At 37.1% G+C, this 17013-nt stretch overlaps 1 protein-coding gene across 1 annotated transcript in view; it reads right to left on the bottom strand.

The window, feature by feature from the left end:
- Window positions 1-7483: 7483 nt before the first annotated feature.
- KIF14 (kinesin family member 14) overlaps window positions 7484-17013 on the bottom strand; it is a 67348-nt gene continuing 57818 nt past the window's right edge. Inside the window, exons 26-30 of the mRNA XM_037825085.1 lie at window positions 12512-12670; window positions 11773-11895; window positions 9019-9093; window positions 8607-8745; window positions 7484-8223 (exon numbers count right to left, since the gene is read on the bottom strand). Of these exons, the coding sequence (XP_037681013.1) occupies window positions 7862-8223; window positions 8607-8745; window positions 9019-9093; window positions 11773-11895; window positions 12512-12670 (858 nt within the window). The 3' untranslated portion in view covers window positions 7484-7861. The remainder of the gene's footprint in view (window positions 8224-8606; window positions 8746-9018; window positions 9094-11772; window positions 11896-12511; window positions 12671-17013) is intronic.

Here is a 17013-nt window from a genome sequence, read left to right as displayed (position 1 = left end):
TGTCTTGGTTAGTTTACTGGAGCCCTATAACTGCTCAGACAGAAGGAGCTCAGTGCTGCTGCAGCTAAGAGAGACATTTTGGAGACCCATTTTGATACACAACCTGGGAGCAAGCAGATGCCAGCCATGTGCCTTCCGAACTAACAGAGGTTTTCCAGATGCCAATGGCCTTTCTCCAGTGAAGGTATACTCATGATTATGCCTTGGTTTGGACACTTTTATGGCTGTAGGACTGTAAATTTGTAACTTAATAAATCCCCTTTATAATTATAAAGCCAATCCATTTCTGGTATTTTGCATAATGGCAGCATTAGCAAACCAGAACAAACCTAGATATCAGATGCTATTAAAACAAACTAAATGCTCATACTCCAACTCAAAAATTCCATAAATTAATAATGGTTAAAGGAAAAAAGATGAAAAAAAAATCAGTCTTGTTGTATCATACAATGACTATAACTTGCAAAACTCAGAGCACAAACTTACCTGATGAATCATACACAGGGAGGTGACTTACGTCAACCTTTTTTTTTTTTAATTCCGTTTTATTGAAATATATTCACATACCACACAATCATCCATGGTGTACAATCAACTGTTCACAGTACCGTCAACAGTTGTGCATTCATCACCCCAATCTGTTTCTGATATTTTCCTTACACCAGAAAGAATCAGAATCAGAATAAAAAATAAAAATAAAAAAGAACACTCAAATCATCCCCCCATCCCACCCTATTTTTCATTTTGTTTTTGTCCCCATTTTTCTACTCATTCGTCCATACATTGGATAAAGGGAGTGAGGTCCACAAGGCTTTCACAATCACACTGTCACCCCTTGTAAGCTACATTGATATACAATCGTTTTCAAGAGTCAAGGCTACTGGGTTAGAGTTTGGTAGTTTCAGGTATTTACTTCTAGCTATTCCAATACATTAAAACCTAAAAACTGTTATCAGTATAGTGTATAAGAATGTCTACCAGAGTGACCTCTTGACTCCATTTGGAATCTCTCAGCCACTGAAGCTTTATTTCGTTTCATTTCACATCCCCCTTTTGGTCAAGATGTTCTCAATCCCACGATGCCAGGTCCAGATTCATCCCCGGGTGTCATATCCTGCATTGCCAGGGAGATTTACACCCCTGGGAGTCAGGTCCCACGTAGAGGGGAGGGCAGTGAGATCACCCGCCAAGGTGGCTTAGGTAGAGGAGGGCTACATCGGAGCAACAAGGAGACGCTCGGGGAGACTCTTAGGCACAATTATAAGCAGTTTTAGCCTCTCCTTTGCAGTAACAAGCTTCATAGGGGCAAGCCCCAAGACAGAGCGCCCAGCATGTCAAGCCATCAGTCCCCAGTGTTTGTGAGAACATCAGCAACAATCCAGGTGAGGAAGTCAACACCTCCACATCCTCCCCCAGCTCCTTGGTGGGGGGGGGGGGGCAAATATATATTTTTATACTCCACCCAAATTACTTTGGGATGTTCAATCTTCTTTATATATATAATAAATTTTATTTTGAAATAAATTCAATCTTACAGGAACAGTTGCAAAAACAGTACAAACCCCATACATAGAACTCCATCATACCCCGACCCCCCTCCCCCGATACCACAATCCACCACCTTTAATATTCTGTCACATCACCATTTCTTTCTTTCCCTCCCTCCCTGTCTATCATCCATCATCTATTGCTCTGACCTCTGAACATATGAGAGCAAGCTGCACACATCTTTGAACAAACAATATAATTCACATATACCTTTCCCATGGACAAGAACATTCTTTTATGCAGTCTCATTAAGCACAGCTAAGAAGCTCAAGAAATTCAACATTGATATAAAGCTTACATTCCATATTTCCTTTTTTTTTTTCCTTATGTCCCATCTGTGTCTCTTTGAGCCTCCTCTCCTCCATCCTTAGATCCCATCCAGGATCATCCTTGGCATTTAATTGTCATCTATTTAGACTGTCTTTTTTTTTTCTATTGTGTAAACATATATATAGCCTAAATCTTCCCATTCCACCCCCTCCCTAGCATTCCGTTAGTGGGATTAATCACATTTAGAATGTTGCAATGCTATCACCTTCCCACCGTCCATTTCTAGAAGTTTCCCTTCACCCCAAACAGAAACCCTACACTCATTTTTTTAACTCCCCATTGCCCCTTCCCCCACTTCTCGGAAACCCTACTCTACTTCTCATCTCTATGGTCATATTCTCTGATACTTTCTTTGTGTTTACCATTAGGCTTAAATTTAACATCTTAAATCTGTAACAATCTTGTTTTTCTTTGATACCAACTTAACTTCAATATGACACATAAACTATGTTCCTATACTCCATCATCCCCCAACTTTATGTAGTTCTTGTCAAAAATCACATATTTTACATTGAGTCCAACACCACTGATTTATCATTACAGTTTATGTGTTTTAGATCCTGTAGGAAGTAAATAGTGGAGTTATAAGTAAAAAATACAGTAGCATTGGTATTTATATTTACTACGTGATCTTTACTGGAAATCTTTATTTCTTCATGTAGTTTCAGTCAATTGTTTAGTGTCCCTTCCTTTCAGCCTCCTCAACTCTCTTTAGCATTTCTTATAGGACTGATTACTGGTGATGAAGTCCCTCAGCTTTTGATTATCTATGAATGTTTTCATCTCCCCCTCATTTTTATCCTCCAGTGTTTGTGATTTCTCCAAGCCTCTGATGGTTATTGGCTTCTATTTGTATTCCACTGTGGTCAGAGAATGTGCTTTGAACAAATTCATTTTTTTTTTTTTATTTTATTGAGGCTTGTTTTTATGTCCCAGCATATGGTCCATTCTGGAGAAAGATCTGTGATCACTAGAGAAGAATGTGTGTCCCAGTGACCTGGGATGCAATATTCTATATATGTCTGTTAAAATTCTCTCTATCTCTCTCTCCTTTCTTTGTTTCTCTGTCGGTAGGGCTCTCTTTAGTATCTGAAGTAGGGCAGGTCTTTTATTAGCAAAATCTCTCAACATTCATTTGTCTGTGAAAAATTTAAGCTCTCCCTCAAATTTGAAGGAGAGTTTTGCTGGATAAAGAATTCTTGGTTGGAAATTTTTCTCTCTCAGAATTTTAAATATGTCATGCCACTGCCTTCTCACCTCCATGGTGGCCGCTGTGTAGTCACTGCTTAGTCTTATGTTGTTTCCTTTGTATGTGGTAAATTGCTTTTCTCTTGCTGCTTTCAGAACTTGCTCCTTCTCTTCAGTATTTGAGAGTCTGATCAGAATATGTCTTGGAGTGGGTTTATTTGGATTTATTCTATTTGGAGTTTGCTGGGCATTTATGCTTTGTGTATTTATATTGTGTGGAAGGTTTGGGAAGTTTTCCCCAACAACTTCTTTGAATACTCTTTATGGAACTTTACCCTTCTCTTCCCCTTCGGGGATACCAGTGAGTCTTAAATTTGGAAGTTTTTTTATCTCTCATATCCCTGAGATCCATTTTGATTTTTTCGATTTTTTTCCCATTCTTTCTTTTGTTCTTTCATTTTCTGTTCTGTGGTCCTCAAGGAGGCTGAGTTGTTGTTCATCTTCCTTTAATCTTGTATTATGAGTATCCAGAGTCTTTTTAATTTGGCCTACAGTTTCTTTAATTTCCATAAGATCTTCTATTTTTTTATTTACTCTTGCAATATCTTCTTTATGCTCTTCTAGGGTCTTCTTTATGTCTTTTATATCCTGTGTCATGCTCTTCTTCATGTCCTTTATATCCAGTGCCATGCTGTCATTGCCTGACTGTAGTTCTTTGATTAATTGCGCCAAGTACTGTGTGTCTTCTGATGTTTTGATTTGGGTGTTTGGGTTTGGGTTCTCCATATCGTCTGGTTTTATCATATGCTTTAAGATTTTCTGTTGTTTTTGGCCTCTCAGCATTTGCTTTACTTGATCTTTAATTTGTCAGAATTGCAGCTTTGTGGCATACACTTTCTCTAACTAACCAGCAGATGGTGTCCGTGAATCACCTATTTCCCTCAAGTCTGTTCTCCCCAACTTTGTCTCTGTGGTGTGGCAGATCGGATTCTTGTGGGGTCCAATTGGTGCACTTAATTTGGGTGTGTTGTTGGTGCTGTCTGCCCTGAATGAGGGGCGTGTGTCTGAACAGTTAGGGAGAAAGGGCAACTTTAATAATCAAACCTCCCAGGTGTTCCAGAGATTTAAGGCTGTTCCCTGCCACTGACCCAAAAGTCCTTGGTAGGTTCCCTGGGATTTTCAAGTGGTTCCCCCTTCCCTGCTGTGCTCTTCCAGGACCTCTGCTGAGGGAGGGCCGCACCACATCACAAGTGCACGCCGGCCTCCAGGGAAGCCCTGGGACACCAGGCCATGCAGTGGCGTTCCCAGCCCGCTTCAAAGATGGTTGAATGGGACACATTAACTTCCCACTTTCCGCACAGCTCCGCCCTCCCAGCTCCGGGACAATCAGCCGTGGGTGTATTGAAGGCCACTGTCCACAGTGGATATTGTGGTGTGTGGGCGGTGCTGTGGGAAAGACTCCCTTTCACACTGGGTTTCTTGGTGCGGCTCTGTGCTATGGGTTCGGCCCTGGGCAGGAGTGCCCCTGCCCGCCAGGGAGATGGCTGCAAGTTGTGCGCTTTTTTCTCCTTTTGGCTCTCCTTTGCTCACCTGGGCCTGAGACAATCAGCAGTGGGTGTGGGAAGGGGTATCCTCCACGCCAGACACCAAGGCATTAGCCCAGCCCACTCCCATCGTATCTGCAGCTGCTCCCGGGCTTTTTTTTTTTTTTTTTTTTAAAGAACTAGTCTGTCTCCAAACACCAGCCCACCATTTCCCCACACCGCAGTGTGGCCAAGACTTTCAGCCGACTCACTCACTCGTTTCAGAATGCAGACTCCTGGTTTCACCAAATGCACGGTCCCTGTAGATTTAGCAGACCTTGTCTGGCTGGTGCTACTCTGGAGTGGTATTCTGGGTCACTTTCTGGTTTTTATCTAGTATTTTTCACAGAAGTGTATTTTTGCCCTGTCTCACCTGGCCGCCATCTTAGGTTCTCCTCAACCTGTTTTTAACTGAACCAAACTAGTGACACCTTTTTCCCTCATCTGTGACAAGTGAATGCTTACTTTACATATTTTAGCAAAACCTCAAATGTTTAGTGGCCCAAGTTAGGATCTGCAAATTCAAGTTGGCTAGTTAGCTAAATAGACAAAACAAATTTTTTTGCTAAAAATTTCAAATAGACCCGATGGAGGACATACTGGCATTACTCTATATTTTATTTAAGGGCAGTAAGATACCATTTAGTTACCTTTATTATCAATTCATTACCTTGGAACAAAAGGGTGGTATATATATTTACAAATATGCCATGGTTAAAGGATTGAAATACAATTTGGTACATTGGCAGGATGTTATAAATAGCATATGCTTACATCAAGTGCTATCCAGTATGCATAATGACAAGGGTTTTGAGCTAATGAGAAGGAAGAATGCTAACATAACTGACAGTCTCTGCTTGCCAGAAATTATTCCTAAATTTTTCTTATTTAATGCTCAGAGATAATCCATGAGGTGGGTATTATTTTTCTTTCTGCGGATGAGGAAATGGCTTGAAGACGGAATAACGTATCTAAAGTCATACAGCTATTAAGTAAGTAGCCTCACTGGAATTCACACTCCAAATATGTAAAACGTACATCAAACTCTAAAACTCATGCTCTTTCCCTTATAGCTTAGGGGATAAAAGAGGCAGAGAAATGTCACATACACACACACAAATCTAAGTAGTTGCCATAAAAATATCAATATTTGCTTAATGTTTCCTAATTTTTTTATTGGACTTGTAATACTAGGATAGCTATTATCAGGTAGCGCTATTAAAGCAGTTTTGAGTCAGAAATAAAGAAAATGAAGAAAATCAATAAAATGAAAAAAACCTTAGACCAAGAGACAATTCTGAAGTTGACAAGATTTATTAAAGGAATTCTCTTTACAACATTCTTTATTGGAGCACATGATTCTAATAGCAAATACATTTTTTTCACCATTCATCCAAATACAGTATAACAATGTACTTCAGAGTATAAATATATATATATATATAGAAACAAATGTTTACAAAGACACTAAAATGTTTCTAACCAATGAAGCCGTGAGTTTAGAAAGGAGAAAGTAAAAATAAAATACTGCACATTAAGATGAAAACTACCATACTGATACCTCAGGAAGTTCTTCAAAGAAGTGCAACCTTCAGGAATCAATCTTTTTATGTACATCTACACTTTATAACACTTGATAGCAAAAGTGTTATTTGACAGAGCATTGATTATTAAAAATATAACTTCAGAAAGAATACAAGTTCAAATGCCAAAAATAAAAGAAAAAACAAAAGAAAAATGAAAGCCAGTTGGCTGCACTGCGTCATTTTACAACCCCTGAAAACACTGCAAATGGTTCATTGAAGTTGTGCTGACTATAATCACCGGTATCTATTTACAATCTCCCTCTAACAAGGAAATCATCAAATTTATTCATGGTACTAACAGCCAACATCTACTTGTCATGCCAAATGCACAAGTGGTATCTCAAGTGAAAAAGGCAAAGGAAGGAGTGGGTTATTTAAAAGAATTATTCTCTAGGATCTGCCTAGTAAATATCAGGCAGAATCACTTAAGAATTTTTTCAAATGACGTATATTCTTGAATAGGTCAAAAATGTCAAACTATTTCCTTAAGGTAAGATCCCACAAGGAGAATCATATTAGCTTTATTCCTTGATCACAGAGAAAGGTTTTTCTTAACTGTGAAATTATCTATAAACAAAACAAGCATTGTTAAGAAGAGACCCAGATTCTGAACCCAAAACCATTCTGACATTGAATGTGATTCTGGCACTGTTTAATTAGTTCAAATTATATTCATACAGCCCCTATTATGGAACATAGATTACATAGTAAATCCACCAGCCATATTATTGTTTGATAATTAATTATACTAATTTGATATTAGACTATCTCCTCAGGCAGGAGAAAGTGACAGCACTGATTACTAAAGTTGATAATTACAGAAACTGACTTAAGCTGGTATGGGAAGTTTTATTGCTAGTCTATTTAAAACAAAATAACAAAAAGAAAGCCTAAGATGATGATACTCCAAATTTATGAGAGATTTAATAAATGTATGAGGAAAAATTCACACATTAGTTATTCATAAAAGTACTTTGAATATCAACATTATAGATGTGTACCACCCTTTCAGAAAATATGTTGAAAATTATTTCAAATTACTTTTAAAAATCACTACTGGAAATAGCTACCAAGTACTGAATTAAAAAGCAAAATATTTCTACATTTTGGTAGCTGCTTGTAATTTAGAAAGAAACAGGAAACTATACACTATTCAAAATGGCAACCAGTTAGAGAAAACTGGTCAAGAAAAGAGTTTTAAATTTAACAATGAAGATTAAGGATCTGTGATTAAACCTGTATTGGCCATTCCACCATAAACCCCATCCTAGGTATCTGCAGAGGAGAGAAGGCACAGATACAAATCCTAATGATTGTTCAAGTTTCCACTTATGAGAAAATAACCACATACAAACAGGCTAATGAATTCTTAATTTCATTCCATTGCCACAACGTTCTGAATTGGTCAACATCCTGTTTAAAATTGCCTGCCGAGAAACTTCTGAGCACACATTCAGGCATTTTGAAATCAAGACCACAACACTTGGAAGGCCCCCAACATATATGAACGTCTTTGAAATATTTAAGCTGATTTCTTGCTTTTTATATTCTCCAACATAAGGAAAATTGCCTATCAAGTATACTTTCTATTTCATGGATGGTCATAAAGTGCTTACTTATCGGTATTCACACCCACTGGGTCCGAGCAGGTGTGCTTTCCTCTGAACTCACAGCTGGAGACAGGCCATGAAGCTCATAGACGCGCTTTGGCACACCTTTATTCCTACTGGGTTCAGTTCTACTTGATTTACACTGTTCTTCTTCTTTGGTATTTTGATTACAAGTTTCCCAGGGTCTTTCTCCAGTTTCAAAACAGAGGAGCAGTGACTTGGCTAGAGATTCTAGTTCCCTGGGGTCAACTAGAGGTTTTCTGTTCTCATAGCTGTTAACAAAAGAGGAGGGCACATTGACATAATCATGAAAATCACGGGCCAAGTTGCAAATACTTTCAACACAATTCTTGAGAAGTTTTACGTCACTGTGAGATCCTATGCAAGGAGAGAAAAAAGTTAATTAATCTTTCAGTTTTTATCTGGCATTTATTTATTACTCTTCTATAACTCCAACTGGATATCTTTTATGTCAAAGTGACCCTACCCAGACAATTCCAAACTACTTAAGACTATTCAGCTAAAGTGCCTTTTTGCTAGACAGGCACTTGGATTTTCAGGATCTAATTATTTAGGCAGAAGTACTCAAATATATTAAGTGAAAATTCAATTCTGCAAGTTCCTATATTGAGAATTATCATCAGTGAAGTAGCATTCCTAAGGCTTTAGTACATGATCTAGAGAAATGAGAAAGAAAGAGGTTTGACATTCCTTAAAATGTAAAATTCTAATTAACAACAAATTCCATTTAGAGTACATACCTTTCAGTATAGAAATAATAACTTGCATAATTTGCTCTAAGCAATGTTTTAACTTCAAGAATTCTGGGGCAAGATTAACCAACTTCTTTGAATCTTGATATCTGAAGTTTTCTTCTTGTATTTGAGTTCTGAAACTTTTCTGTATAAATAAATTAATATTATTTAAAATGCATAGCAGACTACATGGCAGTAGGCTTAATCAATATGAGTTTAATTGCCAGAATCTTAACTTTAAGAAAGAGTTTAATTTCCTCACAAGTGCTTACATCTATTTTTACAAGCAAGATCAAAATACAATATTAGCCATAGGCATTACTCTCATTTTTACAGATTGAAATAAAAATAGCTATACCTGAGCCAAATGAAATGACAAACAAAATTAAATATAAAAACAATGTAAAACTTCCCTTACCGTTTTCCACTCAGTAAAGACATTTTCAAGATATCTAATCAATTCCATGGCATTAGCTTTCATCTGTTTGGTAACCTATATAGAATGTTAAAATATTTTATTACACAAATAATTATTTAGATGTATAAAAGTCCTAAAACTGGATAGGGTCCAGATAGGTAAAGTCCTAGTCTAGAAGTCAGAAGACTGGAGTTCTATTTCTGGAACTGTATCTAAATAGCTAGAGAGTACCTAAATCATGTAAGCAGAATTTCTTTCAAAATTACACATTGATTGCTACATTAAATATGGATACCTTCCAATGTTTGTATTATAATAGGATTTGATTTCTATTTAAATATTTACAGGAATAAAATTTCCAAAACTTCCCTTGAAAGGGGTTGGGGTAACATATCAAGTAAGTATTATGCTCTAGAAACTTTATGTAAGTTTTATTATTTGATTCTCAGTAATAGCTCTATGCTGCATATGTTATTGTCCTCATTTTACAAATAAGGAAACAGATTCAGGGCAGATAAGTTACTTGATCCAGGGTGGGAATCCCAGTCTAACTTCCAGGTCTTTGCTTTTGTACTGCTCAATGCTGCCCCCTGAAGAGCTTTCTCACTTATTTCTGCCAGAGATTCTGTTTGAATTGCCCTTGCCCACAGAGCCAAAGAGCTCTTCCCTGGATCCAATTCAAATTTCCTCGGTGTGGTAGAAAAAACAATCAAAGTCTTTTCAATTTTTTTTTCCTGACTCCAGCTTTAAAATTGTAACACCAATTCCTTAGGCTTGAGCCCATTTGCTACATCTTTGGATATTTTTGTTTTCCATCTGTAGATCCTTATGAGTCTTAACTTATCCAAATATGATAAGCTAAAAACCCACCATAAATAACAAAGTGCAGCTATGACACACTGTAGAAATAAAACAAGAAGAAGGAGAGTAGTGGTCTGCAAGAAGAAACAGGTAATATATTATATACAAGATGGGCCAGACCCTTCTGCAACTTATTTCTTCCAAACGACTCCAAAGTCAACCTCTGTACCCTGCTTTATAGCTTATGAAGCACATTCACATATATTATTTCATCTCCAGTTTTCATTAATTTATCCTATACCCATTTGCACTCACTGCCAGCAGATATTCTACGGGCAAACAGTGACCAATAAAGTGTTTTACTGATAAACGGTGCTGCTGTGCAAAACCAAGTTTGAGATGTCAGAGGTGGTGTGTATGAGTTCTAAGAACCCAATATGTCCCTTTCTTCAAAGTTGTATTACAGAACAGAAATCAGCCTCATGTCTACTGGCACATGATTAGACCCACAGATCTTGACTTAGTGACAGGATGAGCTCCTGTAGAATGAGTTTTTATCTTAAGTACAAAACAAAACAAAACCAGAGTGAGACTGGAAGACACATGCATAGAAAAAAGGAGTGCTATAAGGACATTAATGCCATGGTTTCCCCTTAAAAGGAAAAAAAAAATCTAGCTTACTCTATCCCTTCCTGGAAACAACTACCCAGAGGGATAAAAGCTAACAGTCCACATGATCCACTTTCCCAGATCAATCGATATGTATTTAAATGAGTAGACAGCCTAGAGGGTATGTTCTCAGGAACCTAACCAACCTTGTGTCATACAGCTCCACCCCTATCAGGCTCCACCCCTGTTATAGCTCCACCAGCTGCCTGACTCCAGAAAGAGAAATAGGGATGGGCAGAGATGATTTTAACAACTTATTACATCAAAATTCTAGAACAGACAAGGCTCTAAAATTCACTGTTACAAGATTTGACCTTTTATCTTCCTCATCTCTACTTCACTAACAGTTACTCTCAAGAAATAAGAACAATTAATGCTTGAACAATGATTTACAAAAAACATTTACTTAGCTTGATGAGTTTTGGAGACAAACAGGCAGAATATAAAATCCTTGCTTGGTGTTTTATAATTGTGTGATTGGGCAAGATACTCCAACTCACTGAAACTCATGAGAATGAAAGTAATTCCTACCTTGCAAAGTTGTGAGGTTTCCCACTATTACATAGAAAGTAACAGTCCAGAAATTGTCACAAGGAAATTATTCAATAAATAAAGAGCTCACAATGAACCAGTGATACAGGAATTATTATATGTGATAGGTGAAGAAACATGGTCAGAACATTTAGTGACTTGCTAAATGATAGCTGGAAAGTGATAAAGCCAGGTTTCAAACATAAGTCTTCTAATGTCAACACCCACCTCTTAGACAAGATTGGTGTTATGCTTTAATGTTAGTTAGGCACGGGAGGAAGGAAGGAGGCATATTTTAGGAAGTCACTTAAGTCTTCATTGGCTCTGTATCTTGATATGAAGTAACTGATGTGAAATCTCTGGCAATATATTTAGTTGAATACAGGGGATTACAAAATGGTAGTTTCCAATCCTAGATGAGAAAATAGAAATCTAACCCAAGATAAGTCAAGAAAAAAAAGGCAACCAGAAAGTGAACACTAGGTGTCACTACCACATTCCACTCTACTTGGGAGTTTATCAATAGACTGAATTCTCACTGTGACAGGATTTAGCAAAATTTAATGACAACAGAAGTTGCACTAACTTGAGAATAACTTGGGGAAATGTCACCATGACATCATGATATCATCAGCCTCTTCTTCCAGAGTATGACATAATTAAACATAAAATATATGTTTATAAAAATCTAATTTGAGTTAAACTATTTTAAGAAATAAAATACCATATAGAACATTCTTTAATTCATCTTACCTCATTTTGTGTACACTGTTTTTGGAGCTCATGCTGAAGTTCTTTTGTTTTTTCCAGTCCAGAATCTAATAGAAGCTTCATTCCTAAGCCTACACCATCACAAATAGCATCTATGAAATCCTCCTAGAAAATGTTTTTAATACATTAATAGGCAAATTCTGGTTTTATATAGTTCTTAAATGATCAAATAAATAAGTTATGATTACTGCTTGTTTTAGAATTATAATACATTCCAGGTATACTAAATTTATCTAAAGTTGAAATGAGAACTAATAGTCTATAAGGAAAGAAAATTAGCAAATCTATAATTTAGTATTCTACATATAACATGTTATAAAAATGTTTATTATGTTAGGCAGGACACTATGGTGATAGAACACAATTACACAAACATTCTTTCATAATACCATGCTTTCAATAGCAGAAGTAATTAAAGCAAGCAAATATGAATTTGCTAGAATTACAGAGCTCTTTGTGTGCTGACTGGCGGAGCACACCCTCCATAGTAGATGGCCATTATCAAATCAAGGGTCCAAAAGCTAAAGCAAGGTTTCCAAAATCATCTGATACATTTAACGAATTTAGATTGAAAGTTTTAAAGCTTATTGCCAAACTATTAAAGGTACGTTATTTTGAAAAATAAAAAGAATGTTATGTTTAATGATGCTGATTTATCAAAAGGCTACTGTTCCCTCTGATGAAGTCTTTCAAAATTAATGAACTAATTTTGCCAAATTACCTGCAAACTGGCAGCTTTATTGTTATTATTTTCCAGAAAATGTAGCTTGCTCCCTTTCAGAACTGCGAACTGTCCCACATACTTTAAAGCCTGATGTACAATTTGGATCACTTTATTTTGAGCCTCTTTTACCATTGATGAAATATCTGAACAGCATCCCTATAAGATAAAATGGATGAGTATATCAGACACATGAGATCAGAAAGGGTGGTAAAGACAAGAAAAACAATTGGAAGAAAATCGATTCTGCATTCATTGATATAGTTACCACACTTCATTAAAGTCTCAGTCAGAACCAGAAAACATGCAACTCTGAAGCTACTAAAGGTGAGAAAATGAGTAAGATTATCTTTTCTACCCTCAAAAACCCGACACACTAATAGAAGACATAAGGCAAGTATGCAGCTAACTACATAAAAGACAGAATTGATAAACGGATGCCAAAAGAAAGGAACAAACTGGTGGTTCTTTTGCCTTTTAACTTTTTCTATCCTGATAAGCATTGATAGATTGTTACTAAAGAAATTTTCTCTTATCAGGGGAGAAAGAAAAGGAGAGGAAGAGGAAGGAAGAAAAAAAAAAACCCTTTAAACAAGACATTCCACATGTCACAGTACATGGGGAAGTGTCTCAAGCTTTTCTTCTTTATGGTATCTGTCCACTGTTGTGACTCTTCCGAATATTTCTCTTGGCCTGCTTTTTTGGAATACACTAGTTGTGCTGCTACAAGGTAAGGATTCTGAAATCCAGTTTTGCCAGCTCTGCATAAGTCTGTCCTCAGCTCAGCCTACTTTACCCTCCAAGTCACCTAGTGTCTCCATCCTTGATTTTTTTTTATCATTTTTAAAATTGAGATATATTCACATAACACAGTCATACAAAGCGTACAACCATTAATGGTATCACCATATAGTTGTGCATCCATCACCAAAATTAATTTTTGAACATTTTCATTACCACATGTACCAAAGTAATAAAAATAAAAATTAAACTGAAAAGGAACAATTAAAGTAAAAAAGATCACTAGGTGCTTTTTTTTTTTTTTGCCCCCATTTTTCTACTCATCCATCCATACACTGGACAAAGGGGAGTGTGGTCCATATGGCTTTCCCAATCACATTGTCACTCCTCATAAGCTACATTTTTATACAATCGTCTTCAAGATTCAGGGGTTCTGGGTTGTAGTTTGATAGTTTCAGGTATTTACTGCTAGCTATTCCAATTCATTAGAACCTAAAAAGGGTTGTCCATATTGTGCGTAAGAGTGCCCACCAGAGTGATCTCTCGGCTCCTTTTGGAATCTCTCAGCCACTGAAACTTACTTCATTTCACATCCCCCTTTTGGTCAAGAAGATGTTCTCCATCCCACAATGCCAGGTCCAGATTCCTCCCCAGGAGTTATATTCCACGTTGCCAGGGGTATCAGATCCCACGTGGGTTGCCAGGGGTTATCAGATCCTACGTGGGTTGTCAGATCCCACGTAGCGGGGAGGGCAGTGATTTCATCTGCCAAGTTGGCTTAGCTAGAGAGAGAGGGCCACAACTGAGCAACAAAGAGGCATTCAGGAGGAGACATTTAGGCACAATTATAAGCAGGCCTAGCCTCTCCTTTGCACTAACCATTTTCGCAAGGGCAAGTCCCGTGATTGAGGGCTCAGCCCATCAAACCACCAGTCCCCAATGTCTGTGAGCACATCAGCAACCATTGAGGTAGGGAAGCCCAACCCCCCATGCATTCTCTCCCAGCAGGGTTTACATTAGTGGTAGCATATAATATTTCTCTTTTTGTGCCTGGCTTATTTTGCTCAGCATTATGTCTTCAAGGTTGATCTATGTTGTCATATATTTCACGAGATCGTTCCTTCTTAACTGCTGCATAGTATTCCATTGTGTGTATATACCACATTTTATTTATCCATTCATCTGTTGAAGGACATTTGGGTTGTTTCTATCTCTTGGCAATTGTGAATAATGTTGCTATGAACATTGGTGTGCAGATATCTGTTCGCGTCACTGCTTTCAGATCTTCCGGGTATATACTGAGAAGTGCAATTGCTAGATTGAAGGGTAACTCTACATCTAGTTTTCTAAGGAACTACCAGACTGTCTTCCAGAGTGGCTGAACCATTATACAGTCCCACCAACAATGAATAAGAGTTCCAATTTCTCCACATCCTCTCAAGCATTTGTAGTTTCCTGTTTAATGGCAGCCATTCTAATTGGTGTCAGATGGTATCTAGTCGTTGTCTTAATTTGCATCTCTCTAATAGCTAGAAGCTGAACATTTTTTCATGTGTTTTTTGGCCGTTTGTATTTCCCCTTCAGAGAACTGTCTCTTCATATCTTTTGCCCATTTTATTATAATTGGGATGTCTGAACTATTGTCATTGAGTTGTAGGATTTCTTTATATATGCAAGATATCAGTCTTTTGTCAGATACATGGTTTCCAAAAATTTTTTCCCATTGAGTTGGCTGCCTCTTCACCTTTTTGACAAATTCCTTTGAGGTACAGAAACCCCGAAGCTTGGGGAGTTCCCATTTATCCATTTTTTCCTTTGTTAGTTGTGCTTTGAGTGTAAGGTCCAGAAAGTGACCTCCTAATACAAGGTCTTAACGATGTCTCCCTACATTATCTTCTAGGAGTTTTATGGTACTGTCTTTTATATTGAGGTCTATGATCTACTTTGAGTTAATTTTTGTATAGGGTGTGAGGTAGGGGTCCTCTTTCATTCTTTTGGATATGGATATCCAACTCTCCCAGGCCCATTTGTTGAACAGACCGTTATGTCCCAGTTCAGTGGCTTTGGGGACCTTATCAAAGATCAGTCAGCCGTAGATCTGGGGGTCTATCTCCAAATTCTCAATTCAATTCCATTGATCAATATATCTGTCTTTGTGCCAGTACCATGCTGTTTTGACTACTGTGGCTTTATAGTAATCTTCAAAGTCAGGGAGTGTAAGTCCTCTCAGTTTGTTTTTCTTTTTTAGAGTGTTTTTAACAATTCCAGGCACCTTCCCTTTCCAAATAAATTTGATAACTAGCTTTTCCAAGTCTGCAAAGTAGGTTGTTGGAATTTTGATTGGGATTGTATTGAATCTGTAGATGAGTTTGGGTAGAATTGACATCTTAATGACATTTAGCCTTCCCATCCATGAACATGGAATATTTTTCCATCTTTTAAGGTCCATTTCTATTTCTTTTAGTAGAGTTATGTAGTTTTCTTTGTATAGGTCTTTTATATCTTTGTTTAAATTTATTCCTAGGTACTTGATTTTTTTAGTTGCTACTGAAAATTGTATCTTTTTCTTGAGTGTCTCCTCACGTCTTTCATTTCTAGCATATAGAAACATCACTGACTTATGTGCATTAATCTTGTATCCCGCTACTGTGCTAAATTTATTAGCTCCAGTAGCTCTATCGTCAATTTCTCAGGGTTTTCCAGATATAAGATCATATCATCTGCAAACAATGACAGTTTTTCTAGTTCCTTTCTTATTTGGATGCCTTTTATTTCTTTGTCTTGCTGGATTGCCCTGGCTAGCACTTCCAGCACAATGTTGAGCAACAGTAGTCACAGTGGGCATCCTTGTCTCATTCCTGATCTTAGAGGGAAGGCTTTCAGTCTCTCACCATTGAGTACTATACTGGCTGCGTGTTTTTCATATATGCTCTTTATCATATTGAGGAAGTTTCCTTCAATTCCTACCTTTTGAAGTGTTTTAATCAAAAAGCGATGTTGGATTTTGTCAAATGCTTTTTCAGCATCTACTGACATGATCATTTGATTTTTCTCTTTTGATTTGTTAATGTGTTGTATTACATTGATTGATTTTCTTATGTTGAACCATCCTTGCATGCCTGGAATGAACCCCACTTGGTCATGGTGTATGATTTTTTTAATGTGTCTTTGGATTCAATTTGCAAATATTTTGTTGAGAATTTTTGCATCTATATTCATTAGGGAGATTGCCGGTAGTTTTCCTTTTTTGTAGCATCTTTGCCTGGTTTTGGTATTAGACTGATGTTAGCTTCATAAATTGTGTGAGGTAGTATTCCATTTTCTTCAATGTTTTGAAAGAGTTTAAGTAAGATTGGTGTCAGTTCTTTTTGGAAAGTTTGGTAGAATTCCCCTGTGAAGCCATCTGGCCCTGGGCATTTATTTGTGGGAAGCTTTTTGATAACTGATTGGATCTCTTTGCTTCTGATTGGTTGGTTGAGGTCTTCTATTTCTTCTCTGGTCAGTCTAGGTTGTTCATATGTTTCCAGGAAATTGTCCATTTCCTCTACATTATCTAGTTTGTTGGCAAACAGTTGTTCATAGTATCCTCTTATAATTTTTTTAATCTCTTAAGGATCTGCAGTAATGTCACCTTTCTCATTCATTATTTTGTTTATATGGGTCTTTTCTCTTTTTTGATTTTGTCAGTCTAGCTAGCGGCTTGTCAATTTTGTTGATCTTCTCAAAGAACCCCAACTCTTGGTGTTATTTATTGTCCCTAT

The sequence above is a fragment of the Choloepus didactylus genome, chromosome 2, assembly GCF_015220235.1.
Source record: "Choloepus didactylus isolate mChoDid1 chromosome 2, mChoDid1.pri, whole genome shotgun sequence".
NCBI lineage: Eukaryota > Metazoa > Chordata > Mammalia > Pilosa > Megalonychidae > Choloepus > Choloepus didactylus.
This window is presented reverse-complemented; position numbering and strand designations above follow the sequence as displayed.